Source organism: Dicentrarchus labrax, unplaced genomic scaffold (genome assembly GCF_905237075.1).
Source record: "Dicentrarchus labrax unplaced genomic scaffold, dlabrax2021, whole genome shotgun sequence".
NCBI lineage: Eukaryota > Metazoa > Chordata > Actinopteri > Moronidae > Dicentrarchus > Dicentrarchus labrax.
In genome coordinates this window covers 28,561,313-28,582,754 of record NW_026136704.1, presented here as the reverse complement: position 1 = coordinate 28,582,754, position 21,442 = coordinate 28,561,313, and the positions used below count along the sequence as shown (strand labels likewise).

The 21,442-nt window shown below is 45.4% G+C and overlaps 1 protein-coding gene across 1 annotated transcript in view; it reads left to right on the top strand.

Annotated features, from left to right (window-relative positions):
• Positions 1 to 21,442, top strand: part of cdon (cell adhesion associated, oncogene regulated) — a 31,622-nt gene that overhangs the window by 6,797 nt on the left and 3,383 nt on the right. The window contains exons 2-17 of the mRNA XM_051397833.1: positions 6,652 to 6,790; positions 7,358 to 7,636; positions 8,146 to 8,292; positions 8,720 to 8,863; positions 8,954 to 9,244; positions 9,338 to 9,607; positions 12,306 to 12,580; positions 12,986 to 13,160; positions 15,182 to 15,298; positions 15,967 to 16,170; positions 16,710 to 16,891; positions 17,634 to 17,739; positions 19,536 to 19,658; positions 19,926 to 20,117; positions 20,891 to 21,186; positions 21,353 to 21,432. Coding sequence (XP_051253793.1) covers positions 6,718 to 6,790; positions 7,358 to 7,636; positions 8,146 to 8,292; positions 8,720 to 8,863; positions 8,954 to 9,244; positions 9,338 to 9,607; positions 12,306 to 12,580; positions 12,986 to 13,160; positions 15,182 to 15,298; positions 15,967 to 16,170; positions 16,710 to 16,891; positions 17,634 to 17,739; positions 19,536 to 19,658; positions 19,926 to 20,117; positions 20,891 to 21,186; positions 21,353 to 21,432 — 2,954 coding nt within the window. The 5' untranslated portion in view covers positions 6,652 to 6,717. The remainder of the gene's footprint in view (positions 1 to 6,651; positions 6,791 to 7,357; positions 7,637 to 8,145; positions 8,293 to 8,719; positions 8,864 to 8,953; positions 9,245 to 9,337; positions 9,608 to 12,305; positions 12,581 to 12,985; positions 13,161 to 15,181; positions 15,299 to 15,966; positions 16,171 to 16,709; positions 16,892 to 17,633; positions 17,740 to 19,535; positions 19,659 to 19,925; positions 20,118 to 20,890; positions 21,187 to 21,352; positions 21,433 to 21,442) is intronic.

Genomic DNA, 21,442 nt, shown 5'->3' with positions numbered 1-21,442 from the left:
CAAACCTACACGAAGAATGCACCGAGTTAGCATTAGCCACGGTTTCTTTATTATTGCTGTGTTTTGCTGTTGTCATGAGGTTGTGTTTCTCTTGGCGCCATCAGAGCACTACGTCATCTGCAAAAAGCTCTTCTCACCTCCAGACACTGTGGCAGTGAGCAGCCTGGACCCTAAATGTGTTGGAGAGGTTTTTACGATTTGACGTGGTGCCAGAAGTGGAGACTCAGATGATCTGTGTGTTGATGTATCACCACCGAGTTTGTTTTGTGATCACTCGATTTGCCGCACAACAAGCGTGGAGTGTTACAAGGCGAGACGGATAAACATTTAGACAAACTAAATAAAGCATTGACACGCTTTTTTGGGGGGACTGTATATTTATCTTTGGGTCCTCAGACTTGTACGTACAAGGCAGCTGGTTTGTTTGTTTGGGTTTTTGCAAGAGATTTGCGGAATTGGTGAAGAAGACTAATTATGTTTTAACCTTTTTACATGTGTTTGTTTTTGTTCTGCCGGATGGCTGCGTAGCTCAGGTTTTCACAGGCAAAGGATTTCTGTCCTCCAAACCCCCTTCCTTGAATACAAGGCCATTGCTCTGTTATATTTGCAGAGTCAATTTGTCATTGTGAGAAATGGAAATACTCTGTGTGTACTTTCTTTCTCACGCCTCTCAAGTGACAAACAAAGAAAAAGGCAAACACCCTGAAAGCAACCAAGCTGAGTTTTATGTCTGGTTGGTTTTGAATACTGACTTTGCAAAACGGAGTTTCTTGTTAGCATCTATTTGGACAGCTTGTCATTTTATTTTTGTTGCACATGTTTGAAATAACATTATTTAATATATGTTTTAGTTTGAAAGTACTTTTGGTCGGCAGCCAGGGACCTATCAGGAGGAGACTGAACAGAAACTGTTGTCTGCGTCTCCGCCGCTTGTTGCCGTAGAGACACAGGCAGTGATGGAATCCAGGGGAGTTGGGGAGGGACGGGAGACTGCGTCGAGGGGAGAAGGGGTGTGGACAGCTGGATCAGATCACTGCATGCCCATATTTCACAGCCCACACAACAGCATTTAAAAACATAGATACACTGTCGTGACTCCTCTGGAGAAAGAAGGTGGACATTTTCAAGGCATTAGGCAAACTTGATCATTTTTTTCCTTCACTGCATCAGCGTGTTTTCCCATCATCTCTCTAATCAAGGCTGATATTGAGGAATGTGAATCTGTGGCCTCCTCTGCCTCAGTGCCACGGCTGCACAATCCCAGCTCCCCTCTCGCCTGGTGTGATGAATCAGACTCTTGGCACATGTTGGAGATCAGTGTTATAACACACCCTGCGGGCAAGACGGCCTTCTTGTGCATTCCTCCTTTCCATCAGAATTACCTTTTCCTCTGAGCAGACGTTCCCCTGTGGGCTGAAAGGCCTGTGAAATCGACCGGAAGGGCCCAGAGAGCTCCGACAATGGGGAAGGGTTGTTAGTTACATGCGCTTTGCAAAAGGTCTCGAGGTGGCCTTGTATGGTGGCGATACCCGAGGATCTGTTTCCAGTGTCCGAGGCCGCTATTGAGTTTCGCCCCTGTGGTTAATCCCGCTGTTCAGGACCTTGGGAAACAACCGTACCTCCCCACCCTCCGGACCCTCCCCCTCGCAGATTCCCAGGAAAAACAAGACATTGCAGAACAATCTCCAATTAAGATGGGTCTTACATACTGTACCATTCAGTCCCCACTCTCTCTCCCCTCTGTCTCAATCTTTCTAGCTCCCTCCCTTTCTCTCCCCTCTCAGCTCCCTGTTTGTGTCCTTGGCCAACAAGCCTGGGGGTAGAATTAGCGCTGTCTCCCAGGTCCCGGCCCTGGCACTTTGGAAGGGTCGGGCTTTGGTGAAGGGAGATATTGGGGGAGGGAGGAGGTGAAGGGAGGTGGTGGTGGTGGGGGGGGTGTGTGTCCTTGGTAAACAGGGCTTTGTGGGATGTGACTGTCTGATCCCCGGGGGCCTCTCCTTTCATTTCTCCTCTCGTCTGATCCCACAGCACGGCGTTGTCGTCAGGGCCGTGGCGTCTCAGGGTTCTGGGACCCGCTTGGCCCTGCCGTCACCCCGCGCCTCCCGGATTGCTTATGCTCTGTCCTCCTGCAGACGCACGTGCTCAGAGAGACAGCAGTGTCTGAAAAGCAGACTGTCCTTGAAGATGTATCTCATTTGTCTTCTGCAGTCCAGCTCAGTTTAAATGATTTATTGAGGAGACTTGCATTAACTTTCTGAAGGATGTCAGGTTCAGACAAGGGCAGTCATTTTGTATAATGGATCGACTAAACCCCACGAATGCGATTTTCTCCTTACTTCTCATTGTAAAACAAAAAGGACCCCTCTTCTTTACCCTCCTAATTCCCTTATTTAATTCCAAATCATGTCTCTCTTTCTTTTCCCCTCTTTCTCTCCCTTTCTTTTGCTCACTCCCCTTCTCTCAGTCTGTCCCACTTTTAATAACGTCTCAGTCTTTAATCAGACAGAGTTAGGCCATACCAGAGGCCCAGTGTTTCCACTCATTAGTTTCTTCTGTGGCCCCGGGCTGCCTCAGTGGGCTCACCCAGACCAATAGAAGAAGCCCATAATGGTCCCCTAGAGTCTCTTCTCTCAGGAGGCTCTTCCCAAGTCCCTGAGCCGAGCTGAATGTAGTGAGGCTGAATCATCAGTCAATTTTGGCAGTCGTGGATGCACGCTCAGCCATTATCTGTACGTCTCTATCTCCGAGCCAAATAAAGAGGGAGGAGATATGAGTTGGGGCTTGGCAACTTTTCACCTCCCAGTGAATGTTTCACCTCTTTATACCCCCATCTCCCTTTCCTTCCCTCTCCCAGTGAGCTTTCCTCTCGTATGCTTTTCCCCCCATTGCCTCTCATCTTCTTGTTTTGAATTTATCTCCCATCTCCTGAGTGTGAGTGTGTGTGTGTGTGTGTGTGTGTGTGTGTTCTCTCTCTCTCGCTCTCTCTCTCTCTCTCTCTCTCTCTCTCTCTCTCTCTCTCTCTCTCTCTCTCTCTCTCTCTCTGTGGAGCTCAGGAATGTGTGTGCTGCAGATCCTCTGTCCATGAGATGTGGGGCGAGTGCAGACAAGTTTGGGGTATAGCATGTGAATCAGCTTCAGCGCACAGGTCAGATTAGACCATCATACCAGAAAAGACTTGCGCTTTCTCTTACACCCCACTGCTCCCTTACCCTTAATGTCTTTATCTCTCAGCTTCTTTCAGTTCAGGCATTTGTTACAATTCTCTCTCTTTCTCGAAGATAAACCTTTCTGATTTATCAGATTCGTACCACTCTGATATCGATTGCGAGAGCAGTCGCGATTGGCTCCTGTTGTCGAATGAGCTGCTTCGTGATGTTTGCTGTTGACTTTTATTCAGCTGTGCAGTGTTGTGAAGCGGAGAGGCCAGGCCCCCGCCTCAGTCAGCAGCACCAGTTGTGACCTGTTCTTCCTGCCCTCCAGGTCTTTGATCCTCCACTGCGTTGCTTTTGTCCCTGTTTACCCAATATGACAGGGATATGGACCAGCCCCACATGCGGGCAGATGGGGCTTTAAGTAGTTCCTGCAGAGAGGAGGCAAAAAAGAAGTGCAGGTGCTAAACCCCCCCTCCCAAAAAAAACTCAAACCCCTTTCCCTTCCCCGAGGGCAGCCTGTCAGTGTGTTTATTTTCTCCTGTGTCATCACCAGGGATCCCTCTTGTCCTACAAGGGGATACACGGTGCTATTCCTGTGCCGGAGTTTTGTATTACTCCCAAGATGGATAAATAAAGGTGCTGCCTCTTAGTATATCTCTACTATGGATTCCTCTGGAAGGGAGCTTGACAGATAAAATACAACAAATACAAAAAAAAAAACGGACAAAGACTGAATGAGGGACACAAGCTGTCTAAGAAAACTGCTGTTTTTTCTTGCATTCACACGCTTAAGCCAGGTGTCAGTCAAACATTTCCCAAACATACACGGGTCAACCCCCCCACACCCAGAAAAATAGGAACTTTTCCACTTGAACTCACTGACACTAACCTCATTTATTTTCATAAACTGTCCCTGTGTCTGTATATCAGCTTTCAATGGCGCAGAGTCTGTTTTCTACGCGGAATGTCTCTTCAATTTATAGCTAGTCGATCCCTCCTTGAGAATGGCCATGCATCTACGGCGTAAGTGCAAAAACAGGGAGTAACACAAGATCAGATTTGGGATCGGAGGAGGAAATCTGGAACACAGGATTTTTTTCCTTTAAGTAGTATAGTCTGGAGTTTTGTGAAGTAGAGCAGAGGAGTGAGGGAGTGGGCTGGCCGCAGATCAACATTGGACCAGAGGAGACTCTCTCAGGCCGATCAGACTTCATTTGACAGGGACTTCCCCTTTGTCGAAGGGCCACTCCAGCTTTTGTCTGAGCGTCTGCTCGGGAGGAAGCAGGACTTGCCTTTCCATGCAGCCAGTGCTGCCAGCATCAGGGCAACTCTCTGTGATGAGGGATACAAGATATCCTCACAGTGTCTGTCTCCACTGAGGCGGCTTCATGGTGGCGGATGTCAGAGGAAAGCCAAACAGATAAGAAGCAGGAATGATGCCCCTGTGTTTCCTTGTTGCGCCAGATCGATGGGCCAGATAGGCAGCTGTGTGTGTGTTTACACAAGGGCACCCAGTCGGAGCTGTAGTGCCCGACTGCTACGCCCACTTGGGGGAAGTAACTGGTTAAAATAAGGAGAAACAAAGGTGGATACAGAGAGAGGGAGTTATAGAATCAGCTCTGGTTTCTCATCCATGTGCCAATGTGCCTGCGTTTGGCTGTGCATTTTTATAGCGCTGTTGTTATTATTGTAATTATATATCATTATTCCGGCAGAGAGAGAAAGATAGTTTCCACTGATGACATGGGGGCAGTGTGCAGGGCCTGTTGCAACTCGTGGGATGGAGAAATGCTAGTCTGCAAGATGTGGGTTTGATCTGCCTGAATGAGCATGCACACGCTTAAACTGGAGCCTGAGAGCTGCAGAGCGTACAGCAAATACATAATGCAGTACCTTCAGCCATCAAAATTACAGCTTGTGTTCATTGTTGTCGTTTTAAGCACTTTTACTTTAGTTTTGTCTGTAAAAACAGTGAAAATGTGTGAGTGTGTGTAAGTGAAACAGAGAGAGCTGAAGGTGACCTCTGGGGGCTGGTCCAGGGCCACCAGACACCCGCTGGTTCACCCTCTCTCTCTGCTCTTCCCTGACCTTTGACTTCAGGGTGAGAAGGGGGCGTGGACCAGGAGCTGGGAGAGTTTATTATTTCCTGCCTCTTCTCTCCTCCTTCTCCTCTTAGGATGCTCTCTGAGGGAGGGATAGAGAGAAAGAGAGCAAGATGAAGAGAGTGAGAATGAGTACAGGGATAAAGCATCTGTGTCTCATAGATCATAGAGGGACAGACGTCCCACCAGCATCACTCACAAATAGTGTTGAAACAATTAACAGAAAATGAATCGACAATAGCGTTGACAGTTGATTAATCATTTGTGCCATTTATCAAGCAAAAATGTTCCAGTGTTCCAGATTGTCAAATGTGAAGATTTGCTGCATTTCTCAGTTTTATGTAAGTGTAAATTGAATATCTTTGGGTTAGTTAGATGGGAAAAAAATAGAAATTTGAAGACTGGAATCTAAACTGTGATGGGACATTTTCAGCATTTCTTTACAGAAAGGTAATCAATCAATAATTTAAGAATAACAAGTAGAAGAAGAAGTAATTGTTCTTTGCAGCTCTACTCAAAACTGGCCTCAACTTGTCATCTTCTAGCCATACTGCAGCACTGAGCGGAGGCTAAACAAATTGACCTGCTTGAGTGTGGAGCAGATGAAACAGTGTTTAGGTTCGAGAATGAAGGGTTAGAAACCTGTTCAGCTTCACCGATCCCACCCAGACATCATCCTTTTAATTTGACCCACCCTTCAGCCCCGGTCGGCCCTTCCGCTAACGTCTGCGAGCCAACGAAGCACCAGTGTGAATATCACAGCTGGACGACCATTGTCCCTCCGGCCTCAGGCTCAAACCCTGGTTACCAACCAGGAACCTGGGATCAAAGCTTGCCCGGATTACTCAGAAAAAGGAGGAGGAGGTGCCACAGTTGGAGGGGGTCGGGTTGAAAAGGATAGAGGAATGCTCCTAATTACGTGCCCTCCAGTGTGTCTGGACCTGCACTTCAGGCTACAGTGAACCTATGAGGAAGCAACACAGTGTGACAAGAGAGTGATATTAAGAGTGAGGCGACAGTCTCTCCACAGCCACTCCATTAGCGGGAGATCTCAGCGGCCCAGTGGGAGAGAGAAGCAGGGGGGCAAAGAGGCTGGACATTCCAGCCTCTGTGGAGACACTGAAGTGGGTGAGAAGAGGGGTCAGAGGAGAGGGTGGGACGTGGAGATCAAGGAGTGTGTAAAGAGGATGTGTCGTGAAGATTAGAAGGATTGTCGTATAGGATTCATTTAGAACCTAATAGATTTTCTTCCCGCTCAGATCCACCTTTGAAATCCCCCTGCAGCTTGTTTTGTCATTTATTTCTGTCTGACCTCTTCTGTTGCTCATGCAGATGCTGTCATGTTGCCAAGCAGAGCTCTGGTTTGATGTGTTTTTCCTCTCCTCTGTGTGTTGCAGGTTTGCTGAACAGACGAGAGCGTGCGCGCTGGGCAACACGGCTTCTGGCAGGGGTCAAAGTGCACCATGGACAGTGGCCTAAGGGTCCTCCTGTCCACTGTGCTGTGTCTCAGCCAGTCTCTGCTTATCAGCTGCTCATGTAAGTTGTTGCCACAAAAAACAAATATTGACAATGGAGCAAATGATTGAAAGGTGTCCCTCGTAGTGATGAGTGCACAAAGATCTCTTCAGCTTTCGTGCATGCTTTTATCAGTTTATAGCAGCAGCATTGCAGCTGTGAAAAAGCTTTGTGAACCCAATGTACGCTACCTGACCATCACCAAACAGCAGATAGCTTATCTGGTGAAGAAAGTGTTGATTATATCAGATATATACCAGATAGTTTTCGTAGGAGATGTTGGAGACCAAAACTGAGAAATAAAGAGAGTCAGTATTTTGCTTAAGTCCAAGTGGACACAAAATTAATTACTGCAACTTCAAATGAATAATTTGTGAGTTTTTCATACTCTTTGTGGTTCAAAACATCTGGTGTTGGTGTAGGTCTATCCTGTCGTACACCAGAATGCTTAAGAAGCAGATAGCACATTAGCCATCACAGCAGGCAGAGGTATAGATAGCTTCATGAGAATGTGTTTTTTGGTTCAGGCTAACCAAACACCTGTAACAATATTCTGATCTATTTTTCTCTGCTCCTGTCTCCTCACAGCTCAATATCCCTCCTTCCGATCTGAGCCTGCCTCCTTGGTTCAGAGTCGAGGCTCTGTTGCTCGTCTGCGCTGCTTAGTAAGTCCTCCTTCAGCGGTGGTTTCCTGGCGCTTCAGAGGCCTTCCCCTGGACCAGCACACCCTGCCTGGTGTGGAGCTCAACGAGGGCTCCCTCACCATATCCTCCCTTAAGCCCAGCCATGTTGGCATCTATCAGTGTGTGGCACACTTAGACCATGGGTCGGCCATCGCCAGCCGCCACGCGCGTGTGGCCATAGCAGGTACGGATACGGAGAATTACCCCTCCGTGCATACTTCTACTCACTTCAAAGCAAGGGGGTAAAGAAAGAGAGGAAGTTGCCTTGAGAAAAGGAAGGCCATTTTGTGAGTGTTGAACACTTTGAAAGAATGCCTGTCCTCGGCTGCCTGCTGCTGAGTGGCGGAGGGGAAGGAAGCAGTATGAGTTTTTACTCGGGCACCCTTCCAGATGCCTCTTGACCGGTATCCTTAATGAGCCTTGGGCTTTCCTGTGTAGTGTGTTATGTTCCTGCTGGGATGCTGCTTGCTGTTGGACACTACACTAAGGGGTTGACCCTGATCTGGAACTGTATCAGGCATGAATAGAATCACTCACTGGAACAATAAACAAACCCAGTGATCCAACACAAACAGCTCAACTCAAGTAGCGCTGTCCGCCTTCGTTCTTGACTCAGCACATAATAAATGTCCAATATTCTGCATAGAAAGTAAGTGTAACTGAAGGGGTCTTCTTTTTTTCTTCTCACTGCAGAAATATCAGAATATGAAGATGGCAGACGGCGGTCGTTATCAGTGCAGGAAGGCAGCACTGTTCTTATAGAGTGTCCTCTACCGCACAGCGTCCCTCCAGCCCTTCCTCGACTAAGAGCACGAGGGGAGCGGATAGAAGTATCAACAGGTTTGTTTGAAACTGAAATAAATGTGAAGTTTCTGTTTTTTGTTGTTGTTTTTATAAATAATCCTTTCACTCGAAGTTCGTGATATGATAATATAAACTAGGAGACACTAAAAATTCAATGATATGCTATATTATTTATACTACGGCTGCAACTCATGATTATTTTTTTGACCTATTAATCGGCAGATTATTTTCTACATCTACATATCTGCATTTCCTTCTATTTTCCAATGAGATGTCTGAATTTCTTGTTTTGTCATTCAAAAACCCAAAGATATTCAGGTTAATAAATCAGAGATAAGCGAATTTGAGAGGCAGAAAACAGCATTTTCTGCCATTTATGCATGAAAAATGAGAAGTCACACTAATCAGATTCAGATAAGCTGTCTGTGCTATTACTGAAACTGCTGTTTCCTTCTCTTGTCAGATGACTATTTAGTTCTTCCATCTGGAAACCTTCAGATTATCTCTGTTTCAGCCCAGCACCAGGGCATGTATAAATGTGGTGCATTCAACCCTATAACAGGGGAAACCGTCATGCAGCCTCATGGCACGAAGCTGTCAGTAAAACGTAAGTCTGACATTTAAGTTCTTTTTTTTTACAATGCCAGCTGTATTTATTCTGTAATTATCTACTAATATGGTTCACTTGTTTGTTTAGATTCAGACTCCTCCCCCCCAGTGCGGATAGTTTACCCCACCTCCCCAAAGACTATTTTGGTGCAGCATTCACAGCCGCTGACGTTGGAGTGTATCGTGTCTGGTAGTCCTGCACCAGCAGCAAAATGGTTTAAGAACGGTAAGGAGGTCGCACCGGGGCCTTCTCACCAACAACAGCACAACAACCTGGCCTTCGTGACAGTGACGAGGACTGATGAAGGGAGTTACACCTGTGCTGCTGAGACTGAGCAGGGGATTGTGATCAGCGCTAACTATACTGTGAATGTTCTTGGTAAGAAAAAGACAAGAGAGGGTGTTTGGGGGTGCGGGGACCTTTTGCAGCTGACCTTGTGGCGATGTTAATCTTTGGGCCTCTCCTCCACAGAGCCTGTGTCTATCACAGAGGGCCCGACCGACCAGCTCGTTTCTCCTGGCTCTTCCGCTCGTTTTACCTGCGTAGCAAAAGGAAACCCATCCCCAAACATCACCTGGCTGTTCAACGCTGACCCCATCACGCCATCGCACCGCTTTCAGATCTCTGGATCCTCACTTGTTGTTTCAGACGTGACACCACAGGATCAGGGTGTGTTTCAGTGTCTGCTGGACAACGGGATTGGCTCGGCACAGTCATATGGAATGCTTACGACACAATCAGGTATGTATCTTGACATCTTCAAATTGCCTGTTTCTATCTGACGAACAGTCCAAAACCCAAAAGATACTCAACATATCCTCACATTTGAGCTGCCCCATCCCCACTGTTCCCAACATTCCCCTTTAATTTCCCTTTCAGAACCCTCAAAGCAGGATAAAACTTGATCCAGTGCCACATTGCCACTGTGTAACAATTTGAGATCATGACTAACCTAACAGCATGAGTTTGTACGCTGACATCGGAGTCCTTGCAGAGCTCAAGAGCTTACGGATACAAAAGGGAGAAGTTTGAGAAATGCTACGTAATCGTAATTGATGCAAAAAAATCTTGCTAGTGTTCTTACCAGGCGGGATCTCTGAGGGCCGGCACGTACAGTATCTACAGGGAGTCCTTGCTCCTTGAGTGTGAATGTGTGTGTGTTTTTTCTGAGGGCTGGTAGGAGAGGCTTAGCCAAGGCCGCCCTCCTCCTGAGCCTTGAACTGAGCTTGAGCGTGAGAGTGAGCTTTGTGCACGCCGTCGGGGATAAGCCCCCGGACACTGGAATGTAAGGAGTAGCCGTGGAGGGTTATGACGAGGACCAGACCACCCAGCTGTCAACATCATACATAACTGCCTTTTATTTATTAACACATCACAACCCTCCCCCCTCCTCCGTGGCTCTCCCCCAAGACTCCCCTCTTCTCCCTCCCCAGCCGCTCTACGCCATGGCCCCATTCCTCAGCTCGCCCCTCTATCTGCAGAATGATTAATACAGCTACATGCGGTACATAGGGAGTACAAATCAGACGGGATCAGGCGAGTTCACTGCAGAACATTTGCTCCCCTTCCACAGACCACAGGAAGAAGAATGAGATTCAGTATCTTTAGCTGCGGACCACGCAATACGCAAAAACCGAATATGAAGCTGATAAGCAGGATATGCCCAGCAGAGGTAAACACACTGGGGTCAGTTTGTGTTCGGTTAGTTTTTTAGGTACCAGGCGCCGGAGCTTATCGAATGCCCTTTGCATTCAGAGTAAACAGTGCGTTGATATGTGCAGTCTGCTATTGTAATTCATCTCCGAGAGCAATCTGAAATATGTTTTTTTTTTTCTGTTTGGTATCGTTGTTTCCATCACCATGACGACTCCCTGCTTTACTCCTTTAAGTGGGATGTACCACACGGGAGATGTGGTGTCCTTATTCTGTCATGCGATTGGCTGTTTCCGTCCTGTCATTCGCATCAACGCCCACTGCGCTCCCCTGCTCCTAAATGACAAAGCTAGCAGCCATACAACAAGTGCTGGGATGATTATATGATCAGTTGATTGACCTTTTTCACTGTTTTATGATATTTTCTAAGCTAAATCATTAACAGGTTAAATGCAAATAAAGAAACTTTTAATGCCCTACTCACAACTGCCACGTCAGGAAGGCGTATTGTGACATCCAGGCAGTCAGTTAGGAATGTAAGAAATACATTCACTTGTCCTCCAGTAAGCTGAGCTCTGTCCAAACTGAGGCTCTCGTCTCTGCTGGTAATCCCCCGTGATTTACTGTCACATTTACTCCCAGGTGTTCCTCTCTAATGGACTGACCTTTTTCTGGGAAGAACCTGGCAGCGAATCTCTGTCCAGGTGTAGTAGCACTTACTCAAGATCTATCACTCCTCTCCATCAGGATGGTGAGGATGCCGTGGCCTTAATTGCCTCCTCCTGTATCAGTGGGGAGGAGGAGGAGGAGCCCTGCCTGTGGTTAAGCTGTGAGTCAGAGCTGTGGAAAGGCGAGAGTGGTGGAGGGCAGAAGGAGGGAACGAGCAGGAGAGTATGTAGGACTGGATGTAGTGCTGGGGTCTGATTCTCTCCGGTATTTTAATGGTTGGCGTGTGGAATGTGTGGCAGCTGGCCACAGTCCCAGGATCAGGTCTAGTGTTACCAGCTTCAGTCCTGTTTGTTTTATAAAGTGAACTGGTGCCGCGCACAAAACAGCCAGAAACTGGACCCAGGACCCTGCAGTGTGCCCCTGTGGCAAGCCTCACTGCTTCAACCTCCTCATTCACTTGTTTAGGTTTTAATATTCAATTATGGAGCTCTTTGACCTCAGTGGTGTGGCTCGGAGTGGAGCTGTGGGCTGTGCTCAGTGTCCTCCAAACGTCTGTGAAAAATTCCACCCAGGCTCTGCCAAACTGGTGTCAGCCATAATAAGGGTCCCAGCTCGCATGATTTGCCCAGGTGGACCGCTCTGGCTCTGGTGAAAGATTTAATGAAAAAAACAAACAAAGCATGATTATGTAGTGGAGCCGAGATCCAGGTTTTTCTCGTTATTTTATGTAGATTAAAAGGCTTGTTCCAAATGTAAAACTTTCCAGCACTGGTTGTCTGCTGTGGACATGTAGAGGCCACCTCTGTTAGTCACTGAGTGAGTAATATTGTTGCCATCAGCTTTTATTACATTGTCCCTTTTCCAGTGACAGATGTCCAAAACTTAGATCCAAGTCCTTAATCAAGAAACAATAAAAAAATAAAATATATGCATACAGAAATACAAGAAGGTGCCTATAAATGCTATTGTTTTATTTCAGAAATCTAAGTGCTCCCCTCCAAGGGACAAAGTCTTGGCACTGGGCTCCAGACAGTTAATTGCATTGCCTGTTTTTACTCCAGCTTTGTTTATTGTGCATAGTTATATTTAAATAACCTTTCACCTCTCCCCCTGACAGATCCACAGCTGGGCTCGACTGACGGTGCGCTGCTGGAGGCTTCACCATCGCTCCACCCCATGCAGAGTGACGAGGGCCACGAGCGCTTCCTGACCGAAGAGGAAGGCGACACGATCAACCTGCCGGCCGAGAGAGTCAGTGACCGTCCTACTCCGGAGGCGCCGATCATCACCAGCCCGCCTCAGACCCACAAGCCTGATGTGTACGACCTGGAGTGGAGGGCTGGGCGTGATGGAGGGAGTCCAATCAGCGCCTATTTTGTCAAATACCGCAAGGTGAGGGAAAGACAGATTTCAGTTTTACCGCCAAACCAACAGAGACTGGGCGAATGTAGTTTGTTCATTAAATAAAGAAGGCCAAGACCTAAACTGACTGAAAGGTGGGTCATTTTCCTGTGTTTGCTTCAGTAATAAGCTCACTCTGACTGTAAAACTGCAGCGATACTAGTTAAGTTAAGACTTTGTTGGCAGCAGGACTCTGTTTTTCTGGAGCTGGAAATTGTGACTGAAATCTCTCAGGGATCCTTTCTGAGGCCGTTCCCTGTCGTTAGTCAGGATCGGAAAGAGTCTTAACTGTGCAGGATTGTAGGCAGACAGATGATTCTGCTTTCCTCTCTGGCATTTTTAGTCATGTGTTTGTGTTTGTCTGTGTGTGTGGCCTTCTGTCTTTGTCTGCGTCAGGTTGATGAAATGGGAACAGTGGTGGGGAGTTGGCATACAGTTCGTGTCCCTGGCAGTGAGAAGACCCTGCGGCTGTCAGAGCTGGAGTCCTCCAGTCTCTATGAAGTGCTGATGGTGGCTCGAAGTTCAGCCGGCGAAGGCCAGCCAGCCATGCTCACCTTCCGCACCGGCAAAGGTCAGTCCAACCACTGGCTGTTAACAAAAAGCCAGAAAAATCAAGCACTGTTAAAACAACAGTTATTAGCAGTGTACCTCCAATTCCTATGTGTTATTAGGCTGTTTGGTGTTACTTGTCATATTCCTGGGAATAACTAAACTCTGGAAGACACCACCTCACCCCATTTTCCAACACAGTTATAATAGAAAGAGGAAACTTTTCAGCTGCCTAAAACATCCACAGTAAATGTCAGGTTTTGGTGTCAGACGCTCTGAGTTAAAGAGCATCTGGTTGTCTCTGGGCTCGAGATATTGCACCGACATTCAACAGACATTCAGGAAGAAATTTATCAGAGAAGAAGCAGAAACATCTCTTTCTCCATCGATAGCCTCATGAGATTAGAAAAATATGCAAAGCACATTGCGTTTTGAAGTTAGGGGTGTACAAAAATGCACTGTAGCTTCTTGCTGTGATCTTTGTGTTTCTACCTTCAGAGCAAACACGTATAATCACATTATGTTTGTGATTTCTGGAAGAAGAAGTTTTTTCAACCAAGCTAATTTTTTGGCTCAAGTTTAGCAAAATGAAATTAGTTCAGTTTGTGTGGACTGAGGAAGATTAATAACTGAAGTAGAAGCAGATGAGACAGGCTGAGGATAAATCAATACACCAAAACATAAAATGCTTCATTACTACATAACTTCTGGATGATTAAAAATGAATTATATACAGCCATATGCTGTATCTGAAGGTAGATTATTCCTTTAAATAACTACTTCCACCACATTGTCCAATTATAATCCAAAGTACAATCATAATGATCAGTGTTATAATCATAGTGAATGACTGTAAGCATGTTTTTCGTGTTTTTGAGACAAATAAAAATAAGAACAACCGCAAATGTTCCAAAAACTAACAATAATGCTATACCACAGCAGGGTTGACAAAATGTTCCCTGGTCAGAAATATGTAAAATACTGCCAAAACCCACACATATGATTGTATCCCAAGGGTGGTTCTTTTACAAAAATGATCCTGGACCAAAAGAAATGCCAACCAGGCTCTTATGTCCAGATGCAGCTTCAAGCTCACGAGAACAATACCACCTCCATATTTGACTTATCCTCTGTAAGGTCTGTGAATGTATTTTGTCTGTATTTATTCATTTAATTGTTTAGTTATATTTTATTTAAAATATATCTCCCTACACAACGATTCAAACCCTTAAAAAATATCAAAATGAGCCTTTAAAAACAACCAAGTGTGTATAAGTAAGAACCTCAGATACCCAGAAACAATAACCAAGATGTGATGGCTACAGCTCTGATTAGAAATATATAAACTACAAAATGATTGTTCTTTTATCTGTACTTAAAGTTCCCTTCCACTCAAAAATCTGTTTTTCTTCTAGTTCCTACAGTGCAATGTTTGAGCTTCATTGTGCAGAGTTTGACACTAGAGGGATGTTTTCATCTCCTAAAAGTAAAACGTTTTTCTGTGGTCACTGAAAATCAGATTTTAAAGGGACGGGGCCTACGAGCATGATTGGTGACATAACAAATAGTTTGGAAGTCCATCCCGGTCCAGTATACAATTAATGCAAATGTGATGTACTTTTTAAGGATTATAATGTGGAAATTTTTACTAACTTATACTTTTTTGTGGTAAAAACATATTAGACACACATTATTGTTCCAAGCAGACAATTTGTATCTTAATACATGTCTGGAGATGCTCTTAATGCAGTTAGCATTGCGGTTTTGTGTGCTGGTTCTGTTCCTGAAAAGGGTTCAGTTGGATACACGTTAACATCACACACTCACCCAAGCAACAACACAGCTAACTTACTGAAGAGTTGTCAAATGGAAACCTGAAACCCACCCTGATAAAACCCGAACAGCTCCGGAAACCAGTAGGAAATTTAAGAGTTCAGAGCCAACATCCGGAGCCGTTCCTTGTACTTTTGGTGGAACTGATAGCCCTGAAGACCTATTAGACCTTGTTTTTCTTATTCCCAGCTTTTCCTTTTCCTCTCTCAGAGAAGAGCACCACCTCCAACAAGAATCCGTCCAAGCCTCCCGTCATCTCTGCGCCGCCCAAAGCTCCGGAGGACAAAACCCCCAACACACACTTTGGCGTCGTCATACACGACAGAGGTAGGTGTAGACACAATCTCCGACTGTCTGCTGTTTTGTCGCTGCAGCTGCTGGACTGTGTGCAGACAATGACTGCGGGATGTTTCTGGGGAAATTATGGGGCTTTCTGATGTGTAGTTGTTGAGTTCATGACCAGACTGTGTTGAATAGATCTCAGAGCTTCATGTTTAGATGGGGTCTGCTTTGTTTCTTTCTGCCTTGGAGTACAAACAGTGAAACGATAGTTGACACCCTGTAATGACTCTTTGGATGAAAGATGCTGTAAGCAGAAAGCTGTGAGAATGCACACGGCTTAAGGGTCTGATCTGAGTGTGTGTGTGTGTGTGTGTGTGTGTGTGTGTGTGAGTGAGTGAGTGAGTGTGTGTGTGTGTGTGTGTGTTCCTGCATTACAAACAGCCCTACTTTTCCGAAACTCACATTTGTCTTTTCACTAACCCTCTTTTCTCTCTCTCTTACTCCTGCCCTCTCTAACTCTGTGGCTAAGAGCCCAGGCAGTAAGTACACATTGCTCCACGGCATGCCGCTTCACTGTGTATTCTTTTAATTTTTTCTTTCCCTGTGAACTTGTTCCATCCTAACATGAGTTGGGATGCAGTGATGACGGTTGCCAGTTCGCTCTCGTTTGTTTGCACGACTCAAACGCTGTTCCTTATTTGTTTCTGCCCCAGTACCCGAGGCCCCCGATCGCCCCACCATCTCCATGGCGACTGAAAGTTCGGTGTACGTCACCTGGATCCCGAGAGCCAACGGCGGGTCTCCGATCACGGCTTTCCGTGTGGAGTACAGGCGCGGCCGCAGTGCAGAGTGGGTTGTGGCTGCGGATAATATCTCGCCTCTCAAGCTGTCTGTGGAAGTTCGCAATCTAGAGCCTGGTGAGCTTTCACATAGTTTTCTCTACAGTCCACTGAAGCATGACATGATTCCTCTGCCCAGATAAGAGTTTCCTCTTGATCCTTCCCCTAGTAAGAATGAAACACAGATCTAAACCGATCAGGGGACGCTATATGACTAATTTGCTTATCATTATTTCGATGTAGAATTTGAGTCTTTGAGTCAGCGTTAATCCAGACTAATGTTACCCTTTCACTGCTGCACACCAGAGTGACTCTTTTTTAGTTTATTTATTGGTGACAGACAGCTGTTGTCTCAAAGTGTTTAAAGCATGCATTTAATATAATTTTTGTAGCTTGGTTATTATCTGTATAACAATATTTGTAAAAAGTAGATAACATATAGAATGAACTTCTAATAGAACAAAATAAGATTTAAAATAATCATTTCTGCCATGAGCAAAGCAATAAGGATTTGTTTAAACTTCAGTGCCTCTCAACCTGAGCTAAGACTAAAATATATGATTAACATGATGACACTGTACTGTAACGTTTCCTCTATCATTGTATTTCTCTCTCAGGCTCCACCTACAGGTTTCGTGTGGTCGCCATTAACATGTACGGCGAGAGTCCTCACAGCATTCCCTCGAAGCTGTACCAGGTGCCACAGGCCAGCCCGCGTATCGCAGACCGTCCAGTGGTCGGACCTCACATCTCATCCACAGACGCCATCAGCGACACACAGATCATGCTGCGCTGGACTGTAAGTACACCACTGATATACAACATCCATAGAAGACCAGCGGAAGCTTCTAGATACATTTTATCAGGAATATTTACAAGTTGTTAAGTTAATTGCTGAGATCCCGAAAAAAGGCAGTCAGATTAGGCAAGAAACATGAGCAATCAGATTTTATACAGATTTATTTGGAAGAGCACAAAAAGACAAACTCTAACTTGGTTCAACATTTTAGGTGCACTTACTTCCAAATATAAAATATTCAAGGCCTGCCTACCCCTATCTTATTTTTTATTCAACGTTTGGCCACTGCATAAAACCAGCCAGTGACAGAATAACTTGGGTGATATAGTGTCTTTTACAGCTGGTTCACCTGTGTTTGAGCTGCTGGTGGTTCTTTTGCAGCTTGAGACTCAATCAGTCCTTTAATTGAGCGGCTGTGCTGATTAGAGCTCCACTCTAACAGAGATTAAGAGGTCTTGTCCGTCTACGTTTTGATTCTGCTCTCTTCAAAGCCATTTCTCCTCCTCACAGCAGTTTGGGCTGCAGATGCATGCAGATAGTTCCCCACATTTACTTAACCTCAGACAGTCTCATTATTTTCTGAACTTCAGACAGACAGTGCAATCACAGTCTTGCTTGCAGTCCTGTACATCTGCTGATAACAAGCCTTGCCATTAGTTGCTGGAAAATTTCCTCTCTTTGTATAATAATTGCCTACCAGATTGCTGTAGTCTAACGTAATCTTTTTTCCATCCCCATCCAGTATAGTCCTTCGAGTAACAACAACACTCCAATCCAAGGTTTCTACATTTACTACCGGCCCACAGACAGCGACAATGACAGCGACTACAAAAGGGATGTGGTCGAAGGTAAGTGGAAATGCAAATTTTAGTCAGTGTTTCCACTGGAGATTGAGTGTGTAGCTGTGGTGGATTGTTTGTTGACAGCCCCGTGCTGTCCCGGACGTTCAGCCTCGCGCTCTGCAGATGAACTGGGAGTTGGGAGGGTAATGGATACTCAGTGTCAAGAGTGGGGTGTAGTGAAGAGGGGCATTTCTTGCTGTTTGATTTATAGAGAGTGCTGTCCCTGGGCAGCAGGGCTTTCTGAAATCTGTTTTTAATAAATGGGTGCCAGAGCTGAAATATGAGCCCGGCCAGAGGAGAAGGGCTCAGGTTGCTGGCTGGAATGCTAACAGTGGAGCCTGGTACAGGAAGGGAAGGAGGGACGTCCTTTCACTCCGCCCCAACTCTTTAACATCTGAGCGACTAGTTTTCCACAAACTGCTCACCGTCGGGGACAAACGTCTGCAGGGCTGGGTACCCAGTGAGCGCGATGAAAAGATGTCCGTACATGACTTGCTTCTACTTGAAATCCCTATAGTTCAATGCTGTTGAAAAAACAGTAATTTGTAACCTAGACATCTAAAAACATTTCGACCAGTCCAACGTCAAAGCCACTTTTTTATAATTTAAAGACATAGACGACACTAATTATTACCAGAATTTTTCTACTAAAACGTACAACTTAACAGTAATTTGAAAGTTGTTGGGATTTTTTCTTACCTGCAAATCTGTGCTTACTTCATCTTTTGAAAATGTACTTTTTTGGATACTATACCTTGGGGAAAGTAAACACGTTTTTGAAACTCCCTTTTTTTGTTCATGTATAAATAAAAGTTTCCAAATGCATCATCATCTAAAGTCTTATCAAAAGCAGCCGTATAAGAACTTTGCCTAGACAAGAAGAAACTAATCTGACAAACCACTTAAATGCCATCTTTCGGTACCCAGCAGTTAGATTGTCTGTGCTACAGTCACATTGGTACTCAGTACTCAATAAGTACTGAGGTTCAGTACCTGCCCTTCATGCATGCTGAAGTCACTTTCCCCTCAGATAATCTTCTTGTGTAAAACTACATATTTGAAATCTGTGATAGAGCACAAACTGGCATTTCTTTGTGTTTTAAACGTCTGCTTCTTTATTGATTCTGATTTAAAGCACACAGTCTATTTAGCTTTTAGCAGCAGCTTTATTTTATTGTTCCCTCCTACAGCAGTTAAAATCTACCTTGGGCAGAGGTAGAACATTGTAAAGTGATTTATTATGCTTTATATTAAACAAAACACAGCAAGACCAGCCGCTTATTTCAGCCTCATTTGTTGGAAATGTAGCATTACCATGCCGTAGATTGTCGCCTCATCTGTGATCATAGAGCACGTAGGTGTGTGTGTGTGTGTGTGTGTGTGTGTGTGTGTGTGTGTGTGTGTGTGTGTGTGTGTGTGTGTGTGTGTGTGTGTGTGTGTGTGTGTGTGTGTGTGTGTGTGAATACTGGAGGCAGGCCAGGACAAACATGAAGCTGCCATATATGGAGCTTGTCTAGAGTAAAGCAACTGTCTGGGCCCTCGTGGGACTGACGGAGTAAGAGAGAAGGGTGGAGGGGGGTGGGGGGCCTGAAGCAAAAAGAGAGAGGGGTGAATGAGAGAAGGAAGGAATATGAGCTCCATGAAAGTGTGATACCTGAAGAGAATGAGAGAGAAAGAGTGGAAAAACTGTGTGTTTACCCAGGATTAGGAGCAATGTGAGTCCACACCGGCTCATGGAGGAAGTGATTTCTCACCTTTGTTCCATTTTTTTCCCCTCCTCCCTCGCTCTTCCGCATTCTCAGGTGTAAAACACTGGCACATGATTGGACATCTCCAGCCTGAGACCTCCTATGATATCAAGATGCAGTGCTTTAATGATGGGGGAGAGAGCGAATACAGCAACGTCATGATCTGTGAGACCAGAGGTAAGAAAACACAAAGGTGTACCGCACAAGGAATGACTCATGCATCAATCAAACCTCCACTTTTATCAGAAGTCCAGGCATGTTTCCACGAAGGCTGTAACTTTAATGACGGGTATGATCGCCATAATTGCACAACATAAATGTACTGAGTTTTATGAGACCAGCAACAATGGCTTACATTTTATAGTTTGGAACTGTGTTATTTTTCTTTGTTGCTAGCGGGTAAAGAAAATGTTCCTCATGTCCCCTCCTCCCTCTCTGCTGCAGCACGTCAGTCACCGGGGTCACCCAGCCAGCACCCCATCACGCCACCCGGCCCCCAACCGCAGGAGCCACCTAGCCCGCCAGGAGGACTGTTGTACCTGATTGTGGGCTGTGTTTTAGGAGTGATGGTGCTTATCCTGCTGGCTTTTATCGCCATGTGTCTATGGAGGAATCGCCAGCAGAACAACATGCACAGTGAGTTCATGGACAAAGCAAACCCAAAGCTAACATAAAATAAGTACAGTTTATGCTGACACTGTGAGATTTTGAATAATATCTATAAAAACCATCTATCATGTAGCGTATGTTGTCTTCACACCAAGTTTTACTGTAGTTCAGTCTGTAGCACCGGCGCACACACAAACAGTTAACTCCATTTTAGTTCTCTCATATTTAAAGATAGTTGGCCCCAAGACAGCTTGTGCAGCGTATTTCAAGTGTTCATAGAGCATATATGGATCCCACAGTGCTTGCAAAAGGGTTTGCCATTGTTGGATGGACTCTTTACCAGAGCTTTTGGATCTGTAAATAGTTCAAGTTTTGTAGCTTCAGTTTGGTACAAATCCTGTCTCTCACTGTACAAAGTAAGTCTTCTCAAAGTGCAGTGTTTAATGTTTAATGTCTTAACAAAAGCCGCGTTACAAGAACATTGCTAAGGTTAAAAAAAGAGGCTAAATTATTAAATACGTTCACCCTAAAATATCTGATAAAGAAGACACAAAAGAATATGACAAAGTTTCAATGCCAAATGATACACTGCTGAAAAATAACAAAAGTAGCTCTTCTTCAGATTATTTTTCATTATTCAAAAGTTTATTTAATATCCAAAAGGTTAAAAAGTGAAAAAGAAATTGCCATTAGTCCATCATTTGTCTTGTTTATTTATATTTATTCTTTGAACTAAACTAGGTCAGACTTTCAAATTAGTCTCTACCTCCGTCGTAACCATTCTGCCTCTCTCTCCGTAGAGTATGACCCTCCCGGCTACCTGTACCAGCCAGCAGAGATGAACGGCCATGTTCTCGAGTACACCACCCTTCCTGGCTCCAGCCGCATCAATGGGGGCGTCCACGGGGGCTACGGGCACAGTGGCCCTATCCTACCCCAAGGGTGCCATCACCTCCACCACAAACTCCCCAACGGCTTGGCACTGCTCAACGGCAACGGCAGCCTGTTCTCGCCCGGCCACCCACACAGCCACGATGGCACCCTGCCACACAGCACCCGGGACTGTGAGCACTCGCACCCTCACCACCACCATAACGTGAGTTCTGCGGTCCAGACACCACAAAGTTCTCCAAACTTAGAAACGGACCACTCATTCACATCCATGATATACGAGTGTTAAATGACCAAGTGTGATATTTTCCCTCAGCAGGTGCACATACAGTTTGGTTTGGCTAAATGTAGTGTTTGTGTTCTCTTGTCAGGGTGGAGGCATGTACACAGCTCTTCCCCAAACAGAGTCGTCGGATTGTATGAGCTGTCAGAACCTGTGCAACAATAACAGGTACGGGAAG